General features: G+C 37.4%; 1 protein-coding gene across 6 annotated transcripts in view; it reads right to left on the reverse strand.

Moving 5' to 3' along the window:
- The window catches only part of LAMA2 (laminin subunit alpha 2), a 368,512-nt gene that overhangs the window by 67,155 nt on the left and 276,130 nt on the right, over nucleotides 1–25,227 (reverse strand). For all 6 annotated transcript variants that reach the window (XM_061474973.1, XM_061474970.1, XM_061474968.1 and 3 more), the window contains 8 exons: nucleotides 24,879–25,021; nucleotides 22,004–22,102; nucleotides 16,589–16,700; nucleotides 11,955–12,117; nucleotides 7,543–7,753; nucleotides 5,848–5,964; nucleotides 4,502–4,665; nucleotides 937–1,075 (listed from right to left, as the gene is read on the reverse strand). In XM_061474973.1, the coding sequence (XP_061330957.1) occupies nucleotides 937–1,075; nucleotides 4,502–4,665; nucleotides 5,848–5,964; nucleotides 7,543–7,753; nucleotides 11,955–12,117; nucleotides 16,589–16,700; nucleotides 22,004–22,102; nucleotides 24,879–25,021 (1,148 nt within the window). The remainder of the gene's footprint in view (nucleotides 1–936; nucleotides 1,076–4,501; nucleotides 4,666–5,847; nucleotides 5,965–7,542; nucleotides 7,754–11,954; nucleotides 12,118–16,588; nucleotides 16,701–22,003; nucleotides 22,103–24,878; nucleotides 25,022–25,227) is intronic.

Genomic DNA, 25,227 nt, shown 5'->3' on the forward strand with positions numbered 1-25,227 from the left:
TTTTGCTGTTCTCATAATCCATTTGACTGAATCAGCTCTCTGCAATCTACCTTTATTCATGCACAGGTGCTGTAACTACAAGTCGCTTTCAGTCATCTGTTTCGGCATCAAACATAGAGTCTGGCAATTTCATATTATATTGTCATTTCCTTGTGTGTCTGTGTGCCTGTAAAATGCATGTCAGCTGCTCTCTGACCAACTTCTACCAATTAACCATTAAGTCTTTGATATTTGACATAAAAATTAATTCTGGCTATGCTCAGAATGTTTTCTGCTCGCAGTATCCACATTAAGGAACCAAGTTCCTCATTACTGCTCAGGCTGTCTTTACCTTATAATCCTATTCGCAGAAGTTCTCTCCACTTCCTTCAAAAATTTGCATGCAGTACCTCATAGTGAGAATAAGATTCCTCTTGAAAAGCAGCAGAGTTCACAAAAGAAGCTGTACGGCTTCTAAGAATAAAACTTCCCTCTCCCCTCCTACAATTCTCCATTTCTAGAATTTACACAGTTTATCCTATGTGCAGAGAAGTGTCCCTGCTCATTTTCATGGAACTGAAGGGTGAAGGGTTAATTAAGGTATGGAGCCCTTTAAATGCGTGCAAAACGTTCCTTAAGTATAAACTAGCTTTACTGAGTATCAAATGACCTGCACTTCTGACTCGAAGCTGTTGGCTTGAGACACAGACAGAAACTGAAATGTGGAAGACAGAGGGAGGAAGATAGTAAACAAAAGAGGAAAGGAAAATGAGGAGCAGGAGTTAGGAACAAATGGGGATGTAGTCTGAAGGTCCATGTAGCTCTGACAGGGGCATAGCTTTCTGATCTCAACACAAGAATCCATGGTGGCAGGGGTCTCTTTATAAAGTTATAAGATGGCAAAAGAGTTCCATAGAAAATCTAAGCCTTTTTCCACAATTTATTTATTTTTCTTACCGCTTGCATAGCTTCATTTGCAAGAGTCTTGGCTTCCTTGGCAACTTTTTCAGCTTCATCTATGTAATCCTTGATGTTAGTATAAGCATTGAAAGCAAGCGTGGCATTGAAAGAGAGGTTTTTGGCTTCAGCAAGGATTCTGTTGGTATGGGAAAAGTAAACACACCATTAAACCTGCTATCAGAGTTCAACAGAACATAGTATCCTGCTTTTTCAAACCCAACAGCCTGTATTTCTAGAGCATTTCTTTAGAGAGATATGCTTCTCTTGAGATTTCAGTTCTGGCATCACGTGTTTAATGGAATTAATTTTTTATCTCTGTAGAAAGACATAAAAAAGCAATGGTAGCTAAAAGATGTTCTATGAGCTAAAAATGGAGCAGACACTGAAAAAATGCAGTGCTTAACAATATAATTCGGATAACATATATTCATAATGTGGGTTTCTAGGTAATTTCTTGGTCTGGCTGCTAAACACAGAAGTTTGGAAATCTCATTGTCTAAATCCTAAATGTTAATTTTGCTGACCAAAACGAAGAACATACACAATAATACTTTATATTGAATGGGATGCTGTATTTATAGGAAACAATAAATTCTAAAAATAATAATTAGATCACAAGGCAATTATAAACAACTAATATTCCCTGGTGCATAGGCTGGAGCCGAGCTAAACCCCTTCCATGGGAACTTTGAGCCAGCAGGCTGGAGAAATCACTTGCATTTTCTCTGCATCATATATCCAAATATTTTCTACAAAGGAGTACTGCACCTATGGAATTAGCCTGAAGACATCTAGCTCAGTATACATTATGTCTGATGCCTACAATGCTTCTCCTGAATAATGGGTAAACGGGCTACAGTTCCCACTTGAATTGGACAAGAATGGATTTGAACTTGAATTTTTGCCTCTCTGGAAAAGTCTCTTGCCATCAAGGTGTATAGAAATGTAAAGGAGGCAGAAATTACTCCTGCTGGACCTGTTCCAGCTTGTATAAAATATTTAGTCATTGAGACAGTGTGTGTGGAAGAAAGAGAAATTCACTCTCTAACCTGGTAATTAATCTATTCTCTGAGGAACTGGGACAGCTGGGCTTTAATCTTTGCTCATTGAGTAGTTAATGACATCTACAAAATGCAACAGGAAAGACAAAGGGGACGGAAGGTATGCTCCCCAGACTCCACATGTAGTTAACAGAGGGAGATTCCCTTTAGGCTACTGCAGAAACAGTATGACTGAGCTGCCTCTGCAACACTCCTGGAAAAGCATAGCTTCTTCCTCAAGTACAGATGGAGCTCATTAGGCTACAGTAAGTTTTTGTGAGGCTCTGTTTAAGAAATGCACAGCCCAGAATAGCTATCTAACTAGTAGCTCAAGTACTACTTACAAATATGGGTTATATCCACTCTGGCTAGGAGAAAACCAAACTAAATTTGCCAAATACCAGTAATGGTTACTCAAGCCTGTACTAACACCTCCTTGTATACAGGAAAAATATTTTTTTTTCTAGGTTAAATTCGTGAACTGTTCCATGTTCTAAGTCTTCAGAGAATGTCTTTGCTTTCAATCAGTATACTATTTGAAGCCTTAGGGGGTGGTTGGAGAGAAAGAAGTCTCCTTCAATTTCTCCTGTAAGAAGAAATTCTATTTTTCAGCAAATTTAGTATTAACTGAAAGACACTCAAGTGCCAGTTGTGAAGATAGATAACTTTTGAATTCTTAAAACAGATTGAGACTGCATATTCCTGTAAAGTATGACTGATGTCAGTGCACGAAGTCAGCTTCCATTCTGATGGAGGATTATATCAGACCTTGGAATGTCTTTGTCTTTTGAAGTTATGTATCTATCTGACCACATTATAAATTTTGATTTTGAACAATTTCTTGTTAGATATATTTTTAATGACATTGCTTTTGCATTTTTTATTGTATATCTTAAGAAATTGAAGCTGATGTCTGGATCAGATAGATGTATACACAGTACTGTTATACCACAGTGAATGCAACTTTAAACACTACCCTAAGGTCTTTCAGGCCAGCTTGTCAACTTGCATTAAGAAGCAACTGCACACACTCATAAAAACGTCTATTTAGCATAGTTAAAATCCTCTATCTCAAAATATGTCTTGCCAACGTTTCATTAAGGAGGCAAAATATTGGGTTTTGTCTACATGTTCTCTACTTCTTAGTTCTTCCATGCCAACTTTCCATGTATTTGGGTACTTATATCCAAACTCAGGACTGTGGTTGGATGTGACGTAAGTCATCTATTTTAGGCCAGGGGTGCATCGAATCGGCCAGTGCACATACCATTTACAAAAGTTATGCTTTTCTAGAAACAGTGCCTTTCAAATCCTTTTTACTCAGGAAACCACAGCTAACATTATTTTACATACTTCTCAAAACAAAGTAAACTGAGTATCTCTAGTAGTATGACTACACTGTATATGAAGCCAGTAATTTTGCAAGTATCAGACATTTTATCAGAGGTAATTCTGTGCCTTTTCCTCAAAATTAAAGATTCTGGCAAGAAAAGAAAGTGTGTTAAGCATCTGCCCACAAGTTTTTGGGATACTGAAGTCTTCAGGTAGATATGAAAGATGTAAGCAGCAAAAAAGGAGCATATCATTGATGTTAAAAAAAAAAATCTCTATTTTTTTAATTCATGTTGTGCTTTTGAGAAAATTCAACTCTGAAGCTATGACAGGGACGGGTTCCAAAAGCCAGAACATCCATGATCTATTTCTAGGTATTACTGTTGCAAATTACACTTACTATTTATGGCTTGCTTTCTAAATTCAAAAAAGTGCAATAAAACAAAAGACACCCCTCCAAGTCCCAACAAACCCCAAACAAACCAAACCCCTTATTTTCTTCTCTTCTTTCCAGGAAACTATATTCATGATGAATAGAAAAGCATCATTATTTCTGAAACTCATATAAAGACCATTTCTGTGGTCGTATAAACCCAGGGCATTGCAATTCTCATTTGTATTTAGGAACGTGATAGTGGTAAACAGAAACCGAAGACTCTATACTTAGATTTAAGCATTTTGGCCCATGACACATTGATTTTGGGAGAGTGTTTGAAGTCACTAGAGGGGTTATGTTCTGTCACTATGGGGAATTTCTGACTGTGAAAAAAAAAAAAAATAGCTCCATGATAAGGGTCTCTTACTAAATGGTCATCTTAAGAATGAAAATACTCCTCGTTTTTAACAAATATTTATGAAAACATATAGTGGGCTCTGTAAGATGAAGTTCAATTTCTTTCATATCAACACAGCAGTAAGCAATATGGTAAGTTAAACTGTGTTATGAGTTCATCTGAGGGCACTGTTTGCAGTTCATGCAGCCTATAAGCATCACAAGATACATGAAACAGTTTACAAGAGATACATACATAAATTAACCAACTGGATAGTTGTATACTTGTATAGAACACTGGTTATTTTTACAGTCCCAGTGACAGATGTCAAAGTCTAAAAACACCCTTCAGTTTTTGTCACGCAATTTAACAAACCTGCTTCATGATTTTATCATTACTGACTGACAGCTGCCTTACCCATCTAGTACTGCAGATGATTCATTCAGCTGGGCTGCATGGTTCTCAGCTTGCAACACCTTTTCTGGAAGCATCTTGTCTTGAATTTCTTGTGATAAATCGTTTATTTTATCATTCAGCTGATCAGACATTGACTGTATGTTATCTGCAACGCCTTCTACATACTGCAAATGGCAAAAGAAAGGCCTTTAATCAGCTGAATGCAGGCACTCTGCAGCCCTTTATATATATACATTTATTTATTTATTTATTTATTTATTTATTTATTTATTTCTTTTCAGGTATTATCTCATAACTTAACCCATGAAGTAAGACTTCAGGGAACTAATACGGAAACAATAAAGAAATGGTTGGACTGGAGAGCAGAGGGGAGACAAAACAATATTCCAAGAGTTACTTGCCTCTCTTGAGCATAGTAGAATATTTTATTTTACAATTAAGGAACTGCACTGTTTAAAACCTTAGAAACTCTAATTTGGATTTCTTTCCTAAATGTAGATGCATATGCTCCACAATAATAATTAACCAATGACAGAATTTTCATGTTTCAGGACAGTTTGAGTACCTCACTGTATTTTTCCTTAGTATCTTAGTAAGAACTATACTTTTTTGGAAGACCTGCCTTTCCTGTTCCAATAAGCTGTCTCAAAGTGTTTCCTTTCACAATTCTCCATGAGGCGTTTTTTCCATTCATTATAACAATCTTCAATGCAAGCTGGAAGTATTTCCAGAACCAGTGATATTTCAAGGTGGTTTTGTTTGTTTTTTTTCCCATAGCCAAGGTACTGATCAGAAAAACCTTTAAGGCACAATTTTCAAAAGTGTTATTGTAGAATCACAGAACAGTTTGGGTTGGAAGGGACCTTCAGGATCATCTAGCTCCAACTCTCCTGCAACTAGACCAGGTTGCTCAAAGCCCCATCCATCCTGGTCTTGAACAATTCCAGAGGTGGGGTATCCAGAACTCTGGGAAAGCTGTGCCAGTGCCTCACCACCTTCATATTGAAGAATTTTTTCCTAATACTTACTTTAAATCTATCGTCTTTCAGTTTCAAGCCATCCCCCTTTGTCTTGTCGTCTTGTCACTACATGCCCTTGTAAAAAAGTTCATCTCCAGATTATGTAAAATGAGAGTGCAGTCCTCTTCTCTCCCTGACCTATCTAGACTTAAAATTATTGCCACAGGCAACAGATTACTTCACAATGGAAAAATAGTTTCTTCCAAATCAAATATTCCAACATTGATAAAGTAAAAGAAAAATCAGGTGTTACTTTAATTATCTATTTTGCTTCCATAATGATGCTTTGCTGTACTAATTCTCAGATAAGGATGATAAAACACTCACCTCTATAGCTAAGCTGATTCCATTTGCAAGTTTGTTGGCTTCATTAAGGACATCATTCCCTTCCTGCAGGACCTTTTCAACATCTTGTCTGCCATCTTCTACAGCTTGCTTTTTCTTCTACAGAGTGTGTGCACACAAACAGAAAGATGAGTTATTTACTTGAATGGGAGGACAGTTCAAATACTAGCATCCCAATAGAAGACTGCATTTTGTCACCATGCCACAATACCACTTCTGGCATTCTCTGAGCTTTCAGAGCAAAGACAGTGACAACAATAAAGCACACATAATGTATTTTTCCTTTGTCCTCCGGTCTCCAGCTCTGTGTCCATGTCTTTTTGTTGCTCTCTAACAGAGGCAACTGACTGTAGCACTACTGCAAAATTAATCAGAAAAGTTAGAAATCCTAATCTTTATGGAGATGTGCAAGTTCCTCATTTTGACAATTACCTTCTCTGGCTATCAAGGCAAAATTTACCAAAATATTCTGCTGCTTTCCTGTTTATCTCCACTGGTGTTTCACTAACTACTGAATATAAAATAAAAGATGATGGTTTGGAGCAAACTTATGATTCTTGATTTTCTAATTACTGAAAATACTGCGTATTTTCTGTAGTAAGAATGGATTTCTGAATAAGAAACTGTCAATTTCCTGTGCAAGATCCGTTCAGTATCACAGATTAGTTTGACAGGAGACCATGGCATTCGAGTGTTCAGTGTGCTCTGATGGCTTCTTGGTCAAAACAGTGTCAAAGCAAGAAACCCCTCAAAACAACTGGTAGGCATGTAAGTAGGCAGGACTGCTGGAAAGGATGCATGAAGACACTGTGATATTTGTGATGTAGAGAATATTGTAAAAACTAAGAAACCAGGTAATTTCTCTAACATTTATCCATCCACTTTTGGGAAGAAAACGTATAGAACAGAGATCACCTAAATTCTTTACAGCACTGTATTTCCTTAATTCAGTCAAGCCCACAAATCTTTGCTGAGAACTGAGGTCTCAGAACTCTAACCTCATCACTGTACATGACGCAAAAGCTCATCGAGATACAAAGAGTTGAAACATTTATCTTCATTAGGTTGACTTTGCTCTTTATGTTTTGGTTAAATGCTTGTTAATGTACAGTATAATATCCTCTTAAAGTCTCTGCAATTTAAATTAAATTCCAAGCAGACCCCTCTGCTATGAGGGAGATCATTTATAACAGCTAGTAACTACAGAGGATAGAGTTTGATTTATTAGTCTGTAATATTCACATAGCCCCCTTCAGTCTCCTTCCCAGGGGTTGCGGAGGAAGATGAAAATGCAAATTTTCTATAAGCAGATCTATGACAGCAAAGATTTTAACTGAATTCCTATTTAAATCTTGAGGACAGGATTTGAATTTTACACAATTATTTATACTGAGATGAATTTATTTTTCCCCAGAATAATAAATCCCATGCACCCTCCATTCAGTGTTTAAAAGCAGAGGATGTTATTTTAGTAAAGCTGTGGAGTAATTCTACTTTTAAAAGTCAATGCATTCCTTCATTCTGAGGAGTACATTTCCTTTTAATTACATCAGATATAGTTATATTTTAATAATATTTCTGTTTTACTTATATTTTTTATTTCAAGATTCAATCATGCAAAATTTCCAACTTTGATCAGACTCCAAGTAATCACGGATACAATTTGTTAGCACTCACCTCTACCAAGGTCATATTTTTTTTGTTGACTGCAGACAGACGATCAGCCTCCCAAATTTTACGTCTAGCTTCTCTTAGCAGATCTTGAGCATCATCTACTTTAGTGTGGTAGCTTGCTAGCTTGTCCTGGACCTCATTTTTGAGAACGTCGTTTTTCTCACTGGGCTCACCAAATAAGCTCTTCACCTTGTCCAAAAGATCTTCTGCATTCCTGCAAAACATCACCACCCACAAAGTCACTCAGTTCATATTTCCTACACTGAATAATCTGAATATTCTTAATACTATGCAAATGAAATGGACTTCTAAATTAAATCTCAAAGTAACATTCAAGAGAACACATACTTAATAAACTGAAACAATAGTTGTTCTGAAGCCCTTTCCTAAAGAGGTTTTTAAGTGTCACTAAGGTCCAGTTTGGCCTGCCTATGGTCAGTTCCATTAAAAGCCTTCTAAAAAGAAACGTATAAATGGAAATTGCATGCTGCCACTGGGCATAATTTAGATGAAGGATCTGAACTGAAGCCAAGGAAAGCCAAATTGTTACCTTAGCTTTGTGATTTTCTGAGATATTTTGGTTTTTTTTTTTGTTCACCTGCCGTGCCCTTGGTTTTAATGGAAAAAATACTGCAACTTCTGAGGACAAAATATACATAAAAAATGTTTTAAGTATTAAAAAAATAAATCCCAGTATTGATAGCTTGTCACAGAAGAAGTGTAGAAAGGCATTCAGAACTTCTCTCATGCCTTTTCCATTATTTTTTGTATTAGCAGCTACTGCCCTGTAATTCTGGCAAATTTTGACACCCTTATTCTGCAATACTGGAAGAACAGTATGAAGATGGATTTCCTTTTTATGACCTTGCCTCATAGTACAGTCCAAACTGCCTATCTGTCCAGCAGTCTACCTCAAAAGTCACGGGTGCTCTAAAGACAGCACTGGCATATCAACCTGCTGTGCAATTTTTCCCTCTGCTCTTTCTAATGAAGTACAATGCAATAAATCTGCTCCATGTAATCCCTTGCTTTATGTACCAGATTTTCTGTGTGACTGGGCTGCACCACATTTCTTGAAATGCTGTCTTGTACATTTCAGCTGTGCTACTTTATGGGTACCTTCCTAGAAAAGGAATAAAACTATACAAAATTCTTAAAGTGTTAGCAGAAACAATCACAGGTCTGGCCTAACACCTGGAATGCTGTATGATCTGGATCCTCAAAAAGAGTACAAGGGAATGAAAAAAGATTAGAAACTGATTAAAAAGTTATTCTTAGACTGTATATATATGAGAGTCTAAATATGTTAAAATTGTCCTGTCTTGAGAAGGAATGAGGACTGTAACATCATGAATGGAATGGATAAGGTGATCAACTGTCCAATGTCTTTCAAAAAAGAAAATACAGAAACGAAAATATCATTAAACAATGTCAAAACATAGAAGGTATATCTTAAAAAACTGTGTGGCTGAGTTATGCAATTCATTCTTACAGGAAACTGGATGATAGAAGGTCACAGTGGCTCAAAAGCCATCAGATAAATTTATGGAAGAAAAAGTCACACAAAATTAAAGCTATTTGGCATGCTAAATAGAAAGACAGAATTCTGATTCACAGCATCCCTTGATAGCAGCTCAGTGGCATCCAAGAAAATGTGTAGGAATGTTATAAAATATTGAAAGATTTATTTCATAATTATGAAAATCAGGGCCATTTAGGACAGAAACCGGTGTATTTTTAACATGCTCTTTTTAGAGAGAAATTATTGACTAATGTGCCATTTCAGTACATTAAGGCAATCAGATGGCAGACTTGATTTGAAAAGTTTGAAGGAAAATAACTGAGGGAAAAAGCTGCACATGTTGGAGAAGTTTTGCCATCTATGAAAGCAATAAAATTTTCCTTCATTTATCTTCCTAATTTAACTTTAGAGAATTCACTTAAAACATAGGAGAGGTAAGAAGAATCCACTAATTGTGGTCATTCTGTTCTAGGACAAAATTCTGACAGCAGAATACAATCACCAACAGAAGACATGATTAACTCAACAAAGAGCAGAAATGATTAACTACTTCAAAGTGATCATGAGACTTGCAGAGATATTCAAAACTATTGCTAAATAATTCTGTAAGAATACATTTGACCACAGTGATCCGCACATATACAAGCATTCACAGAGTTTTAAAAATGACTAATTTTTTTCATCCTATTTCTGTGCAGAACAGATCCTATCCACTATCTTACTACATTATTTAAGCAGGTTTAAGTTATTTTTCTTTAATATATAGTATTTGAAAAAGATTTTCAGAAAACATTAGCTAAAGCGCTTTCCTTCCTGCTCTCTAACCCACGGGTGACTAATTTTCTGTCCATTGAGTTCGTTGCTAATATTTTGTGGATATCTATGATTACCTGTAAAGAGGTGATCTTATCCTTAAAATAAACCATGCAACTTTGATGAAATCATAAATTCATAGAATGAATCATAGAATCACAGAATAGTTAGGGTTGGAAACGACCTTAATATCATCTAGTTACAATCCCCCTGCCATGGGCACGGAAGCCTCACACTAGACCACGTTGCTCAAGGCACCAACCAACCTGGCCTTGAACACTGCCAGGGGTGGAGCATTTACCACTTCTTTGGGCAACCCGTTCCAGTGCCTTACCACTCTCTCAGTAAAGAATTCCTTCCTTGTATTTAATCTAAGTATCTCCTATTTAAGTTTAAACCTATTACTCCTTGCCCTATCACTACTGATAGTAGTGATGAACTACTGATATTCCCTGATGAACAGCCCCTCTCCAGCATCCTTGTAGCCCCCCTTCAGATACTGGAAGGCTGCTATGAGGTCTCCACGCAGCCTCCTCTTCTCCAGGCTGAAGAGCCCCAACTTTCTCAGCCTGTTTTCATACAGGAGGTGCTCCAGCCCCCTTATTATCCTTGTGGCCCTCTCTGGACTTGCTCCAACAGCTCCATATCCTTCTTACGTTGAGGATGACAGAACTGCACACAGTACTCCAAATGGGGTCTCAAATCAGCAAGTATACTCATATATTTCTTAGTATAAAATATATTCGTTTATCAGGAAATGAAAATACTTGCTTTGCATATTTTGAGAAGACGTGTGAAAGGGAGGAGAAGTTTTTTCCCTGCAGAGCCCTTCTTCATGTCACGCTGATCTGACAGTTTCATGTTGGCTGTAGCATTTGAGGACTAAGAACATCTTGTTTGAAAGTCCTCCCCCCAGTTTCCCCTATGATTGCAAGCAGCACTGTCAAAGTTTTGGCTAAATTTTTGCTTCCTTACTTTTCCCTGGTTTATTTATATCTATGAGTAGAGAAGGCATAGAAGAGGCTCAATGGAATCAGAAGAAAAAGCAATAAGACATTGCTGAAAAATAAGTTTGCAATATATCCTTTCTCAAGAGAACAGAAAGCAGAACCTTCAGAATGACGGGAAGAAATACTGTACTAGCAGAATTTTTAGAAAATGATCCAGTTTATAATGTGCAAGATAATCAGAGCAAATCTGATTCTATAGTGCTTGGAATTCTTAGCTAATTTTGTGTTCTATTTATGTCTTCTTACAGTATGCATGCACCTGATAACTGACATTTTCAGGTGTGAATACCTCTATCCCAGACAGTTTTCAGAGACATCACAGCTTCAGTGGACCACATAGCTGCTCAGGTGGCTTACCTGCTAGCTGTTTGCTCTGGCGAAATGCTAACCAAAGCCTTGCTCTAGAAATATGCCTGGTCTGACTGACACAGAAATAATAAACTAACAGAATTTTAACTTCAAACCAAGTATTTTTCTGGATCAGATAATTTTTCAGCATTTTGAAAAACGCTTTATAAAGAGCTGCCAATATAATTACATATACATGCCTATTTTTTATTTTTTACAGATCACTAAGTAACCAAACCCTGGGCTTCTGACTGTGCCACAGTTGGAATATTCTTATCTATACTATTCTTTATATGGCAAAATACATCCTTTTGAATGTCTATGCTACTTGAAAAACTTTGCAGACAGAGAATTATTTTTATTAGATCATTAGTATTGCAGAAAAAACCCCTGCTTCTAGACAAGCATTTTAGTACAAAAAGCCATTCATCAAGTCTGAAGCAGAAGTTAAACATAAACTGAGACAAATTGCTTAATATTTGATTAGAAATGTTGCTGGCACCTGTGCAGCGGAGAAGTAATTTCCTAGGGATTGCTTTCCACATAAGTAAGCATTTCCAAAAATGCAAATGCTACACTTAACAGATATGAAGTATTAGGATTTGCTTTCATTTGTATTTCTGTAAGCCCCAGCTTGAAAACTTGATTGGAAAAGATGACAATAACATTTAAAAGACTCAGATATTATCACCAGGAGATTGAAGACTGAGGTCTCTACTCACTTTAACTCATCTTGAGCTATTGCGTCTTGCATATTCAGCCGTCTACTTCTCAATTCTGTGATCATTCTGTCAGACTCACTCTGCAGTTCTGGAAGACTCTTCTCCAAGGTCTTGTCTTGGGTTCTTAGTGTCTCGTTCAGTTTTATAGCATCTTCATTTGCAGCTGAAGGGGGGCAACAAATATTTATGTAGGGAGTTAGTTAATAAAAACAACAAGAAAGGCTTTAAGCATCTGCCCACCAACTATTAGCAAGTGGAATGCAACTTGCACCAGTTATTCATGCTGTGAAATATACAGGATGGTTAATCCAATGATCACTAACACAGGAGGAAATGTTTTATGTTTCATCAACCCTTTTATTATAGCTCACTATTAAGCACAATAATTAAAGTGAAAAAATCTTTAGATCCATTGAAAGTAATATATTGCTCCCCTCTGCACCCTGAAAGAAAGAATTTGCACTGCAAAACAGCAAAAGATAATCTGGTACCTTGCGCATAGAAAGAAGCAGGCAGTATGAGCAATGAAAATTATATTTAAAGTACTTCTGGAGAATTATAAAATATATCATTTTCAGCATTCAGACTTAACGGCGCTAGGAAGAATAAATGATTGGGAAATTTCAGAAAAAGAAGGAGGAAGAAGAGTAGTAAAAGACACCCACAGATGTCTAAAACCCCTCATACATCTAGAAATAGATGCCCAGGAATGGAAAATAAAGGTGTGAAGGTTGGAATTTTTGATGGTACACTATAAATGTATTATGTATTTGGAACAGCTGAATTATTCCTCACAAAGCTGTACATATGATATCATATTCAAAGACTGACTAAAATCTTTCTGCCACAGCACACCACAACATATTAGAATATACACTTTCAGAAGCAACTAGGTCATTTACAACAATCAGTTCCATCTTCAATTTTAAAAATGCCTGCTGCATTTCCTCAGGCACAGCGGTCCCAAGTAACTGATTTCTTCAAAATAGCACAGATCCTGGTCACATGGGTGCTTCTGAATATTTGAAATTAAATCTTGTAGAAATTAAAATCTGTTCTAGAAACTTCAAATAAATTACTATTTCATTTACACATTGTGTAGGTTTACAGAAAATTATGAAGAAAATTCTGATCCAATGATGTCTTTGATTTACTGGTGAGAACTGATATTTGGATCTTTAAGCAAGAGTGGTTATGTGTGGGGCAATGAGAACTGGTAAAATACTAGACTTTGTTTAAATGGATCAGAGATCACTTCTGTGCATTATGCTATGTATCATTGCTAAGTTACCTCAGGCCAGGAATAGTCTTATATTATTATTTTTTTAATCTGGACTAAATAAGCAGCCATTTAATCTCCCAGAATATGTACCTTAGAAGAGAAAATGGATATGTTGTCTCAGCTATTTTATTAAGTTCAAGAAAATTTATACCTAGCTTTATCTTCATCCTTCACCTGCCTCTTCAGATAACAATCTTTACTTTCTAGTCTTAGTATACTGCAGTCAAGAGTTCAGCGGCGGTAAAAGATCTAAATGCACTGACATAGACAAACAGAAGGAAGTGCAAAGCTGGGGTAATTCCATAGTTAAGAAGGAAAACTAGCTATGGGTACTCCAAAGTCCAGAAAGTCAGCAATCGGCTCAGTAGAAATGGATAAATGGTCAGAGGACAGTCATTACAGCAAATCACTACAAACTTCTCACTTGTAACAGGGTTTTTTTCTGGTTTGAAGAATTCCTTGATTCCCTGACATTTAGGGAGGCTTCCAGCACACCTACAATCCTGTATTTCTGAGCACTGCCATTCTCAAGTGTTATCTTCAGTCAATGGAAATTTCATGGCATTTCGTTCCAAAGTTATTGCCTATTGGCAACAAGTACTAGGGAGCTCAGGGTCACAGATACAGGCCTGAACTCCTAGAGATCCGAAATACTATAATTTTCAGAAGTCTGTATTAAACTAGGGATATTAAACAAGAAACGGGCATAAAGAATACCTGCCAGCTGGTTGGTCATCTCAACCAGAACCTCATGAGTGGACATAAAGTCTTTAACGAACAATCTAGTAATGTATCATAGGTCAAAAAGATCAGAGGCAAAGAACCTATAGGGCCAATATGCAGTTAAAATGCCATCAAGATTTAAAATAATCTAGGAACGGCTCCAACATAAGGTGACAGTTTATCCTCAGTCTTTAAAAGGCGGTGGTCTTGAACAGGAAGACAACTGAGAAGGTCAATCAGAAGTAAGGATACAGAAATTATCACAACCAGAGGAAAAACATTTTGAAGAACTCAAGCTAGAATGGCCAAAGAACTGCCATTTCAGAGACTTGAATGATTTGGTGCATGACATTACAAATCCAGAAAGAAGACGTTTGACTGACAACTAGAAAAGATAGTGCCTGTTTTGAAGAAATGGGAATTCCATTACAGCCTGAGAACTTGCTTTGGAAGTAAGTGGAAAACAAGATGTGGAATAAATGAATGTGGGGTTTGTTTGTTTGGTTTGTTTAGTTTTTTGTTCAGTTTTTTTGTTTGTTTGTTTGATTGGTTTTTTTTTTCCTTAAAGGCAGTACATGTCAGACTATAAAGTTTAATAGCAAATCATAATTCTGGGTAAAAAAAAAAGAAGCTTAATGATAAAATATGCTTATGAGTAAAAGATGTAAGTCATAGTAGAGAAAGATTGGAATGCTATGCAGAACAAACTGGGTGACCTTCAAAACTGAAGTGATCAGACTGGAATGAGATTTAGTAGTAGAAAATACTAAGTTGTGACCTAAATAACAACAGAAATTTCAGATGCAAACAATGGGTTTTGCAGTTAGACATAAGGTATTAGTGAGAAGAATATAGTTATACTAAGGATCTCCATTGGCACCCTGTGATAAACAGCTGTGAAAAAAAAAAAAGAAATGCTATCCCAGAACATATTTGGAGAGCTCACACAGACAGGTTTTACTGCTACTCAAGTGTAAGACACTGAAGTAACCTCATTTCAGTGCTTATTATGTGTGCTCAGGAAAGATGAACCTAATTTTAAAGGGGGAAGGGGAATTATAGGAAGCTGATCAGGAGACTTGAGAAAATATGCTTTGACATGTTTTAGTCAAAAAGATAAGGGGCTGAAGAGGAATATGATTACTCTTTATGAACATAGTTGGGGTAGGGGGAGCAGTGGAAGCACGAGGGAGAGGAAAAAAAAAAACTGTTTCAACTAAAGAACAAGGTTGCCAAAAGAACACATGATGATAAACTAAATATGTTTAGCTAGAAATGAGGACTTTAGTTATGAAGAGGTCTGAACCTATCTCCTGTTCAGATTTTGTGTATTTGTGGAAACTGCTTTGAAGATGAGGGCTAGAATGCTTGTGATAGGAGGGGAGTGGATGCAGCAACCCAGAAGGTATCTTTCAGCCCTGTGCTTGTGCATTTCTTCTATTTCTAAAATGCTAACTTGGCCATTAGGCAAACACATTGATTTTAAAGTCTTTTCTCTGCTTCTACGATGCTGCATAAATTTATTTCACCCCCTCAATGTCTTCTAACTGTACTTCCTATGGCTAAACCTAGTGGAGGACACTTTTGTTTGGGTATAAACTTTGTGGAGCAAAAACTTGGTTTATTCCAAGTCACTCCCTTGTCATTCCAAATTCATCCTGAAGTATAAGAAACCTGGTCTTTTGTTTAAAAAAAAGAAAATCTTGAAAACTTGCTTACTTTTTGTTGCTGCTTTTCCCACATTTATTTCATGTCAAAGTTGCACATCCTAAACATATCCTAAATTGCTGTTCAGTTCAGCTACAGAGCATGTACGGGGATGTATTACAAGAAAGGCAATATAAAATGTATTTTACAGCACTCAGACAAAATTGGAAGCTTTCCCTTTCAATGAAACGGGCCTTCAGAAGAACAACTACTGAAATCAGTACTGTGGTGGGATTTCTGAGAAAGAAAGAAAGAACAGACCAGTATTTTTCAAGTAAAAAAAATTTCCTGTGATTGCCAATCATTTTCATATTTTTAAGCCATTAGCTTAGGTAATAGATTTATGCAACATACAGGTCTTGCTACTTGAAGCCATCTACAATGTTTTTGGTTGTCTTTACTGCATTGTGGAAGAGAGTTGGCTTCCTGCCACTATTTAAGTAGGGTTAGGAGTCACACGCAAATTCCAAGCAGCAGATGTTCATTAACAGCAAGTAGTAATGTATTTTTGAAGTAATTTTTGGGAATTAAGATGAAGCGTTAATGTACCAAGTGCTAAAATTACATCAAACTCTTTTACCAATACCTGGTTTTAACTGCTTTAAAAATAAACAGAAGCTAAGCCCTGTTAGTTACTTAATCCTAAGAGCTTTTCTTCAAATAACTGCAAAAATCCTGAAAGAACATGCTCAGTATTCTGCTAGTCTTTACACTTAAATACCAGTACACTAACTGTTTATATAAACTGCATCTGTAGATTGGAAAAAGTCTGAAGATAGTTGACCATATTTTCCTCACTCAGCATTTAAAGCACATGCATTTCTCAGTGAACAAAATCTTCCTCACTGTCTCTCAGACCCTATTCCTTACCATCCTTCAGTTTTCTTGAGAAACAAATGGCACATTTTTCTTTTTCCAGTACCTTCAGCAGCTTGGAGAATGCCTCTGACGAACTGTCCAAGAGATTTCGCTCTGTCATTAGTCCTCTCAGCATCCTGCCTGGTTTGCTCACCATCTGCTGTCACCTTGGTAGCCTAGTGATCCAAATTTAAGAAAATTAATAAACAGGACAAGGATATGATATTCCTACTGATTGAATCTATGTACAAAACTTCCCACAGGCAAAAGGCAATCAATGAATTATTGATCAGATGCATGGGAAATGACATGCTCTGTTCAAGTACACAATTAAATTTTATTACCTTTTCCTTTAAATGGAAATTGGAGGGCTTTATTTTAGGTTCTCAGAAACCCTAGCTGTGTGCAACAGCACACAAAGGGAGACAGGATGGAATTATTTACTGAATTTGCTTAAAGAAACATTGTTTGGAACCTTTTAATAGATTCTTCAGGGAATAAATACTTCCCATAGCTTCACAACTGTGCACTTTTCGATTGACAAAGTGCAGCAGATATCATGACCTCTTTGCTTCCTCTCCAGAGGTGTTCTCAGAGACAGTTCCCGACAACTGGCAAATCAATACATTAATTAACACAAGAAAAAAAAATGCTGGTTTTTTTTCAGCTCTAATGCTTGAATTTGTTTATTTATAACATACTGGGGTGCCCAGTAACATTTTAGCTTTGTGCAACTAAACGTTTTATAATTGTATAGAGTTGCAGCAGCAGCAGCAGGATGAAGATAGACATCTGCTGCAGACCTGAAAAACATGCTGAAGAAAGAAATCACCTTAATACATTCTATGTAGCTCTCAAGGTCCCTACTTACGAAATAAACCCATTTTTATCAAAAAGAAGCTGACCATTTCAAGCACCGAAGCTTGTCAAACTGTATTTGAAAAGCAAAAAACCCCACTTTTTTTTTGGGGGGGGGGAATTGCACCCCCAAGAAACATCTTAAAGTAAGGTGTTATGAGCTTTCCAGTCTCTTGCAAATAGCTAGAAGGTCAATAATTCAAAATGAGCTTAGGTTTTCCCTGACATGAGCTGTACAAACTGTTTTCTCAGTTACAACCCACCCTTCCCACCCCTCCACCCCCCCAACCCCCACTTTTCAATGACAGTCAAAGAGAAATAGTATTACTTTTAACACATTTCTTTTTGTCTGATTAGCTTCTAGGTGGACGCCCTCCAGATACATCAGGACAGATGGGTTTCTGAAATGAAATCCCTACCATTCTCATATGCCTTACAGTTCTGGTGTACTTCAGAGTATTTACTCTGAAAATAATTTACATGAAGATGGTTCAGGTAAATAGAATTATACAGCAAGAATTAGGAACTCATACTGACTGGGGAGAGTTGGTTCTATTTCATCCCTTTGTCAGTAGAAGAACACTGCTTTTCACATTTTTACAAAATTACATTTTTAATCATGCTATTGGTTACTTCCTCTAAGATCTACAAACCCCCTTTACTTGCCTGGACACAGAATGAAAATATTATTACAGTGAGCTGTAAGAAGTAATTGAGATAGGAAAAAGGAAAAAAAATACAGAACGGTCTTGATGAACCACTGCTCTAACTCAGCTTGGCATTCCTGATGTCATTTCATTCTTCATGTAATTGAGAACTACCTTAATATTTATAGTCAAGTCTTCCACAATCAGCCTTTTATTCTCTGGGGTTTATTTGCTTGGAATTTTCACATTCACTTTTGTTATACTCCATAGTATTTCTAAGTCCTTTACTACAAATGGCGATTTTTAATTTACGTATACTTTTCTTGCTTTTGATTACTTTTCCACGTTCATGTTAATTCCAATTGTCCACTTTAACCTCTCAATATTTATGACTGAATGCCATGTACTGCATTTTTGTGCACATTTATCTGTGATTGAACAGTTTTCACATCCTCTCAGTGACAGATCTCTTTAGTACTTCAATCCCATTCAGCTCCACTGAAGGCTTTCTGCATTTTTCCACAATTTGCTTTGCCAAAAAGTAACCTTTTGCTTCATTATCTGGTCTAGCTTTAACTCCATAAACCAAATTAAATGGAAACATCCTTGACAGTATACCTAGTGATTCCATGGCTAATTAAATATTTCTGTTTGTTAATAAAGTCGTATTCATTTTCTGTTATATTAATTTTATTACAATTTGACATTTCTATAAGGTCAGTCTTCAGCACTTTCTAACAGTCTGAACAGGCATAACAAATTTTTTCCTGTGGGGGCACTAAGGGTCAGGCAGATTGGACCCAGAGTAAGGATTTGGAATGATACACAAATAAGACTTTCTGGCATAAAGGGGACTCTTCAGTGGAAATCTAGTAAAGAAATTATCTGAGATAAGTAAGCCTGCTTTGATGATGTTCACAGATTCTACTTACTGACAAAGGTTACAGGGAAGCCCTTGTCTGAAGACTATTAGCCACATAGCAACTTAAACTATTAGCAAGTACTAGCAATTGCACACGCATTTTTGTTTTGTTTTTTTTTCATGTGTTTAGTCTGAAGTCTTAACCAAGCTGTAAGCAACTCCTCTGGATGGCATCTGGAGGGAAGCCCTAAAGGAACTTCTCCACCTCTTGAGCTGCAGACCACAGAAGGAGTAGTAAACACAGACCTCACTCTACAGATGGAAGTTCTTGGCTCTCCCTCCAAATGCTTCTAACTATTGCAAAATAAGTTGCCTCTGCTACTACTTCCAGAAATTTTTGAGATTGAGAAATTCAGTGTTATGGGAGAAATGAAAAAGTTTACAAAATCAAAAGAAGCATTCCAACCAAGAGGTGTGATTCTGATCTGTGTCTTTCTTGAAGGCACTTAACTAGAAGGGAAGAGGAGCTTTTGACTAAAAGTAGTCAACTGAGAGGAACTGAAGAGTATGAGGTCTGCCCGGGATCACAGATGTAGGAACGTGCATGAAAACATGTAAACATAATCAGTGTGAGAAAGATTTGAGGTCCTTCTGCATGGTCAAGTGAATGAAGGAAAGGATATGATGAAAAAAAAAAGGAGTGCTCACTGATGTAAGGGATCACTGGTTGGAAAGAGACCACCCACAAGGAATCAAATGCCCCAAAGGTTTTGTAGTGACTAAACACTTGTCTTCTACATTTAACCTTAAAATGGTTAGATTTTTTTTATTTTTTCATGGAAACAGACTCCTCACCAATCCCCATCAACCTTTTTTGTCATTACTACTGGTTTCACTTTAAAAATGTAGTGAGCCTGCAAATCAGATACAGGAAAAAAACTTTGCTACCTATGGTTGTACCATGCACTTCAAGTATATGGTATAACCATTATGCGGTTATTAGCTATATCTTCATTTGGAAATGAGACTTGCACACACTACTTCAGGACCCACTCTTCTTTTTGGGACATTATTCCTATTTACAAACACAGAAAGAGAAGGGTAGGACTTGCCATCAGTTTCCAGTCCTTGAATTAAAAGAAAACAGCTGCAGTCCAGTTAACAACTCTTTGTAAGGATAACTGGAAATCATAAGGCTACTGACCCATTGCAACAACAGAAAACTGCAGAAAGAGAAGCAATGAAAATCTGGCCACCACACTACCTCCTCTAAAATCACACCTTCAATATTTTTCCTTCCAAGACTAGTCTACAAAAGGTCAGAATTTGCAACATTATTTTAGGACATCTCAATTTGTTTAATTCTTGGTGACGGTGGGGCAAATGGAAAAAGATATTAAAAGGAGAAACTACACAAAGGATTAAAAAACCTAACTGTCTTAATCTAAGGCTGAAAGATCTTAACACAAGAAAAATAATTTTCCCTGCTTTTTAGAGGTGTCGTAAGTTAAAAATACACCTAGACAGAAAACTACCATAGCTATTCCTGGAAGAAAACAAACAAACAAACAAACAAACAAAAATAAAACAGAAGTGGAAAAGCAAGCTACCATTACACTCACAATGAGATAAATATAGATAAATACCTGTGTATGTATGTGTGTGTGTGTAAGTGTAAATATACACATACGTACATACATACACAAACACATGATGGATGCGTTCTTAACCACTGCCTATGACTTAATAGTTGTTTTTAAAATTGCATATAATGCACACAAACCAGTTTCTCTGAGAATTTTAGTTCTGTAAGGTATGAACAGTTTTAAGACATGATACTAAAACTGTACGGGGTTTAGGTAAATTCTCTTAGGTATATATTCATCAGTACAGTAACCCACATCTTGCATGTCTGGTTGTTCAGCGCAGGGAAGCACAACATCTGAATATGATTTCTGCTTGCCTTTCATATGTTTTGGACCGCTGCATTTTCACTGTGGCCGGTCCACTTCCGTATTTTTTTTCTCCACTAGGTGGCACAATTTATATTATTTTCGTGGACAACGTCTTTTCCCGACCTAAATAAGGTCGATATTGAAATAAAACTTTCCTAATAAAAAGAGTAAACAGCACATTGATTGAAATCCAGAAGACTCTCCCTACCCTCATAAATGAAATCTAGAACTCATATTTAACTAAACTCACACACCTTGTGCATATATTTGAATTCTTCCTTTTAGATAATGTCCTCATTTCAATTCATTCATTGACTCTTAATGAGTTATACCAGGAATTCTGTTGCCTTACCATAAAATTTCTTTAAAACAAGTGGCTCAGGCTAGGCTACCATTTGATCTACAGCTCCTGGAGAAATAAGCCAACACAATAGATAACCCAAAATGGAAAATGAAACCGCAAAACAGCAAAACTTTTCCTATAATGTGCTTGAGATGGTTGGGCACTAAGTAACTGTGAGTGAAGCCAGGCTACTTGTATTGCAACAGGCAACATTAAAAAAGAAATGGGCTGAGATCTCAAGGCAGTCAGACTTAAGAAGTTTGAAAGGGAATACAGTGAGATGATGTTGCTGCTGCAGAAAACAGGTAACCTTACCAGAGACATTACTAATGTTCAGAAAAAAAAAGGAAGCAAACCAGGCAGTTCAGCTAGTGAAAACCTCAGCCACTCAAGAAAATCAACAAAAAAAACCCCTCCAGACATGCAAGAAACTGCATGGTAACCCCATGCTTTTATTGCCATTAGGTTTGTAGCTGTTTTAACCTGCAGCTGAAGTCATGGAAAAGACCTTAAATGCTGTATCAAGAATTCTCTTTCCTTGAGTGTCAGCTTTTCCACATATGCTCATTTTTAGGTGCTTTGTATGAGCATTAGAAAGTTTTCTGAAATTATTATAAAGTTTTGCAGAAAATATATCTCAATGTATTGGCCCACAAAAAGAGGTTGTTGGAGGACTTGTTGCCATTTCAAACACTGAGACAGAGAAGCATCTTATAATTCATCTACTCATTCATGTTTAATTCATATGCAGAAGATTTCTGTCATTATGCAGCCTTAACCAAACCCACAGACCCCAAAGTGATCATAGACTTACTCTTGTCAGTAGTTCATCCATTTCTGTCACCAGGGTATCCAGATTTTCTTGTGCTAGCTGAAGAAATCTCTCTGGAGCTCTCTGAGGCGAAAGCAAATGCTGTTGGGGAAGAGGAGAGAGAGTGAAAATCTGTATTTAATGGATCTCAGTGCTTCCAAATATTGCAGAGAAGAAGCATCAAAATTTCCTTTCATTACAGTATGTAACTCCCTTTCATCATTGACTCTTTTGTTGCATCCATCCAACATACTTTTGTCAAGAATCTTGACAGGTTTACATAGTTTAGTGGAGAACCTATTATTGTGGTAGGGAACACAGAGTATATAAAATATATAACCACTTTTTGGATCACCAGCATAAACACCATTTTATTTGTATGCAACATCATTTTTTCTGGCCTGCAATGTAATTCCTTGCACATATGTATGTATATTACTGCTGCAAGTTTTCATTATTAAAATAAGACAAAATAAATAACCGTAATAACTACGTAACAACCAAAGCAATTTGAAGTAATTAGGTCTCGCAGTTTTCTTCTTTCCTGAACCTATCTATGGCTGAATGTTTGAACAGATTCAAGTACCAGGAATGAGGCACTGCTGGACTTGCTATTCACAAATCAAGAAAACCTGCTTTGTAGTATCAAGGTCTGTGACAGCCTTGGCTGCAGTGATGGTAGAGTTTGGGATCCTGCTGAGCATGCTGAAGGTCAGTAGTAAGACAAAGGTTTTAGACTTTAGAAGAATAAACTGCAGCTTGCTTACAGCTCAGCTGGGAGGGATTCCATGTGAGGCTTTCATGGAGGATAAAGGAGCTAGAGAGTACTGGGAGATTTTCAAGAACACTCTTGTAAGGACAAAACCAGTTCATCCACTTTAAAGGTAAGGGAAGCAGACGGAGTAAGACATCCCCTTGGATTAATTGTGAACTTCTGACTCTGCTTAAAACCAAAAGTGAAGCATACCAGAGATGGAAAAACAGACAAATGCCCATTGAGAACTGCAGGGGCATGGCCAGGGTGTGCCAAGAGGCAGTTAGAAAAGCAAAAGTTCATCTCAAATTGAAATTAGCCAGAGATGTCAAAAAGTACAAGGATTCTTCAGGTACGTACACTACAAGCAGAAATAGAAGAAAAACAATGGCCTGCTGCCAAATGGGAGAGGTGAATTAGCTGAAAAAGCAGAGGTTCTCAACATGTTATTCATCTCATTCTTTTACCATCACTGCTGCACCCTAGGCCTTGGGAACAAAATTCCAGGTTGATGCAAGCACAGACACACCATCAGCGAAGGAAGAGTTGGTGTATAAACTGTTGCAGGAGCTTGACTCCTACAGATTGATGGGCCCTGACAATATCCACCTGAGGGTGTTAAGAGAACTGGCTAATGTTATTGTAAGGCCACTCTTCATAATCTTTGAGGCATTGTGGAGATCAGGGAATATACTAGAAGACCAGAAGAAATCGAATGTCACACACATCTACAAAAAGGGCTCAAAGGAGGATACAGGAAATTATACTTTTAAATCTTACTTCAGTCCCTTAGAAAAGTATGGAATGAATCCTCCTGGATCTGTCACAACTCAAATGAAGCATGTAATTGGGAAAAGCCAGCACAGATTCACCGGTAGCAAATCGTGCTTGACAAACCTTATCACCTTCTATGACAAAAGAACCTGCTTGGTTGATTGGGGTGAACAGTGGACACTGTCTACCTGGATTTCTCCAAGGCTTTTGACACTGTTTCCCACAGCCTTCTCATAGAGAAACTGACACGTTACAGTCTAGACCAAGTGGTCTGTGTGGTTGGTGGGGAACTGGTTGACTGGCTGCATGCAGAGGGTGGTGGTAAATAGCTCTTTTCAAACTGGTGACCTGTCACTAGCGGGTCCCTCAGGGATTGACACTGGGCCCAATGCTATTTAGTGTCTTCATAAGTGATCTGGAAGATAAGATTAAGTGTACCCTGATCAAGTTTGCTGATGATACCAAACTGAGTGGGGAAGCGGACACTCTGGAACGGAGAGCCACCCTGCAGGAAGACCTAGGTAGGCTGGAAGGGTGGGCTAACAAGAGCCTTATGAACTTCAAAAAGGACAAGTGTAAGGTCTTGCAACTGGGAAAACATAATCCAGGAGTGCAGCACAGGCTGGGATTTACCTGCCTGGGAAGCAGCTCTGTAGAAAGGGACCTGGAGGTCCTGGCAGACAACAAGCTCAGTATGAGTGAACAGCAGGCAGCTGCAGCAAAGCAAGCCAACAGGATGCTGGGTTACATCAGCAAGGGCATAACTAGCAGAGAGAAAGTCATTATCCCACTATACTAAGTGCTTGTCAGGCCACACCCAGAATCCTGTGTTCAGTTTTGGTCCTCACTTTACAAAAAAGATGTGGACAGGATGGAGCCAGAGGAGGACCACAAAGATGATCCACAGAATGTGAAGCTGTATGAGGAAAGCCTGAGGAACTTTCAGCCTTGAGAAGAGGGACTAGGGGAGACCTTATCACCATGTTCTAGTATTTAAGGAGTGCCTACAAATAAGGTAAAGACTCCCTTTTTACAAGGAGTCACATGGAAGAGATGAGAGTAATGGGTACAAGTTACTCCCAGGCAGATTCCAACAGGACACAAGAGGAAAACTTTTCGCAATGAGAACAATCCGGCACTGGAATAACCTCCCCAGGGAAGTGGCAGACTCCTCAGTGACAGACACTTTCAAAATTTCACTGGGCAGGGTACGGGATATTTTGCCTAGTCAGTACTTTTATCAATAAAGTTTGGACCAGGTAGTCCTTGAGGTCCCCTTCAAAACTGCATTCTATGATAAAAGTTGTACTGAAATCCTATTATTTGCGTATGTAAATACTGTGAACATACCTTTAATTCCTGTGTTGTGTTCTCAAAACCATGCAACATTTTATACGGAGCAGGCAGTGGACCACTAAGATTAACGCTCAGGATCATCTGGTTTAGTCGATCCAGGTCATTGAGAAGGAGTCCCGTGCATTCATCATCACAAGCTGGGGGAAAGAACAGCAAAGTTTATTTATTCCTGCTAAATGCTTAAGACATATGTTTGAGTTAGAAATTATATGGCTTGCATACAATTCTGTGAGTGTTAACACTAATTTCAGGCATTTTACCCCAAAAACACAGTGTGAGAAAAAAATAGAAACAACAATTAGGGAACAGGACTTATTGCCTAAGACTTGGTAATGTGACAGTT

Source organism: Pezoporus flaviventris, unplaced genomic scaffold (genome assembly GCF_033815535.1).
Source record: "Pezoporus flaviventris isolate CSIRO_AGI_PZ_B2104156 unplaced genomic scaffold, CSIRO_AGI_Pfla_v1 ptg000081l, whole genome shotgun sequence".
Classification (NCBI taxonomy): Eukaryota; Metazoa; Chordata; class Aves; order Psittaciformes; family Psittacidae; genus Pezoporus; species Pezoporus flaviventris.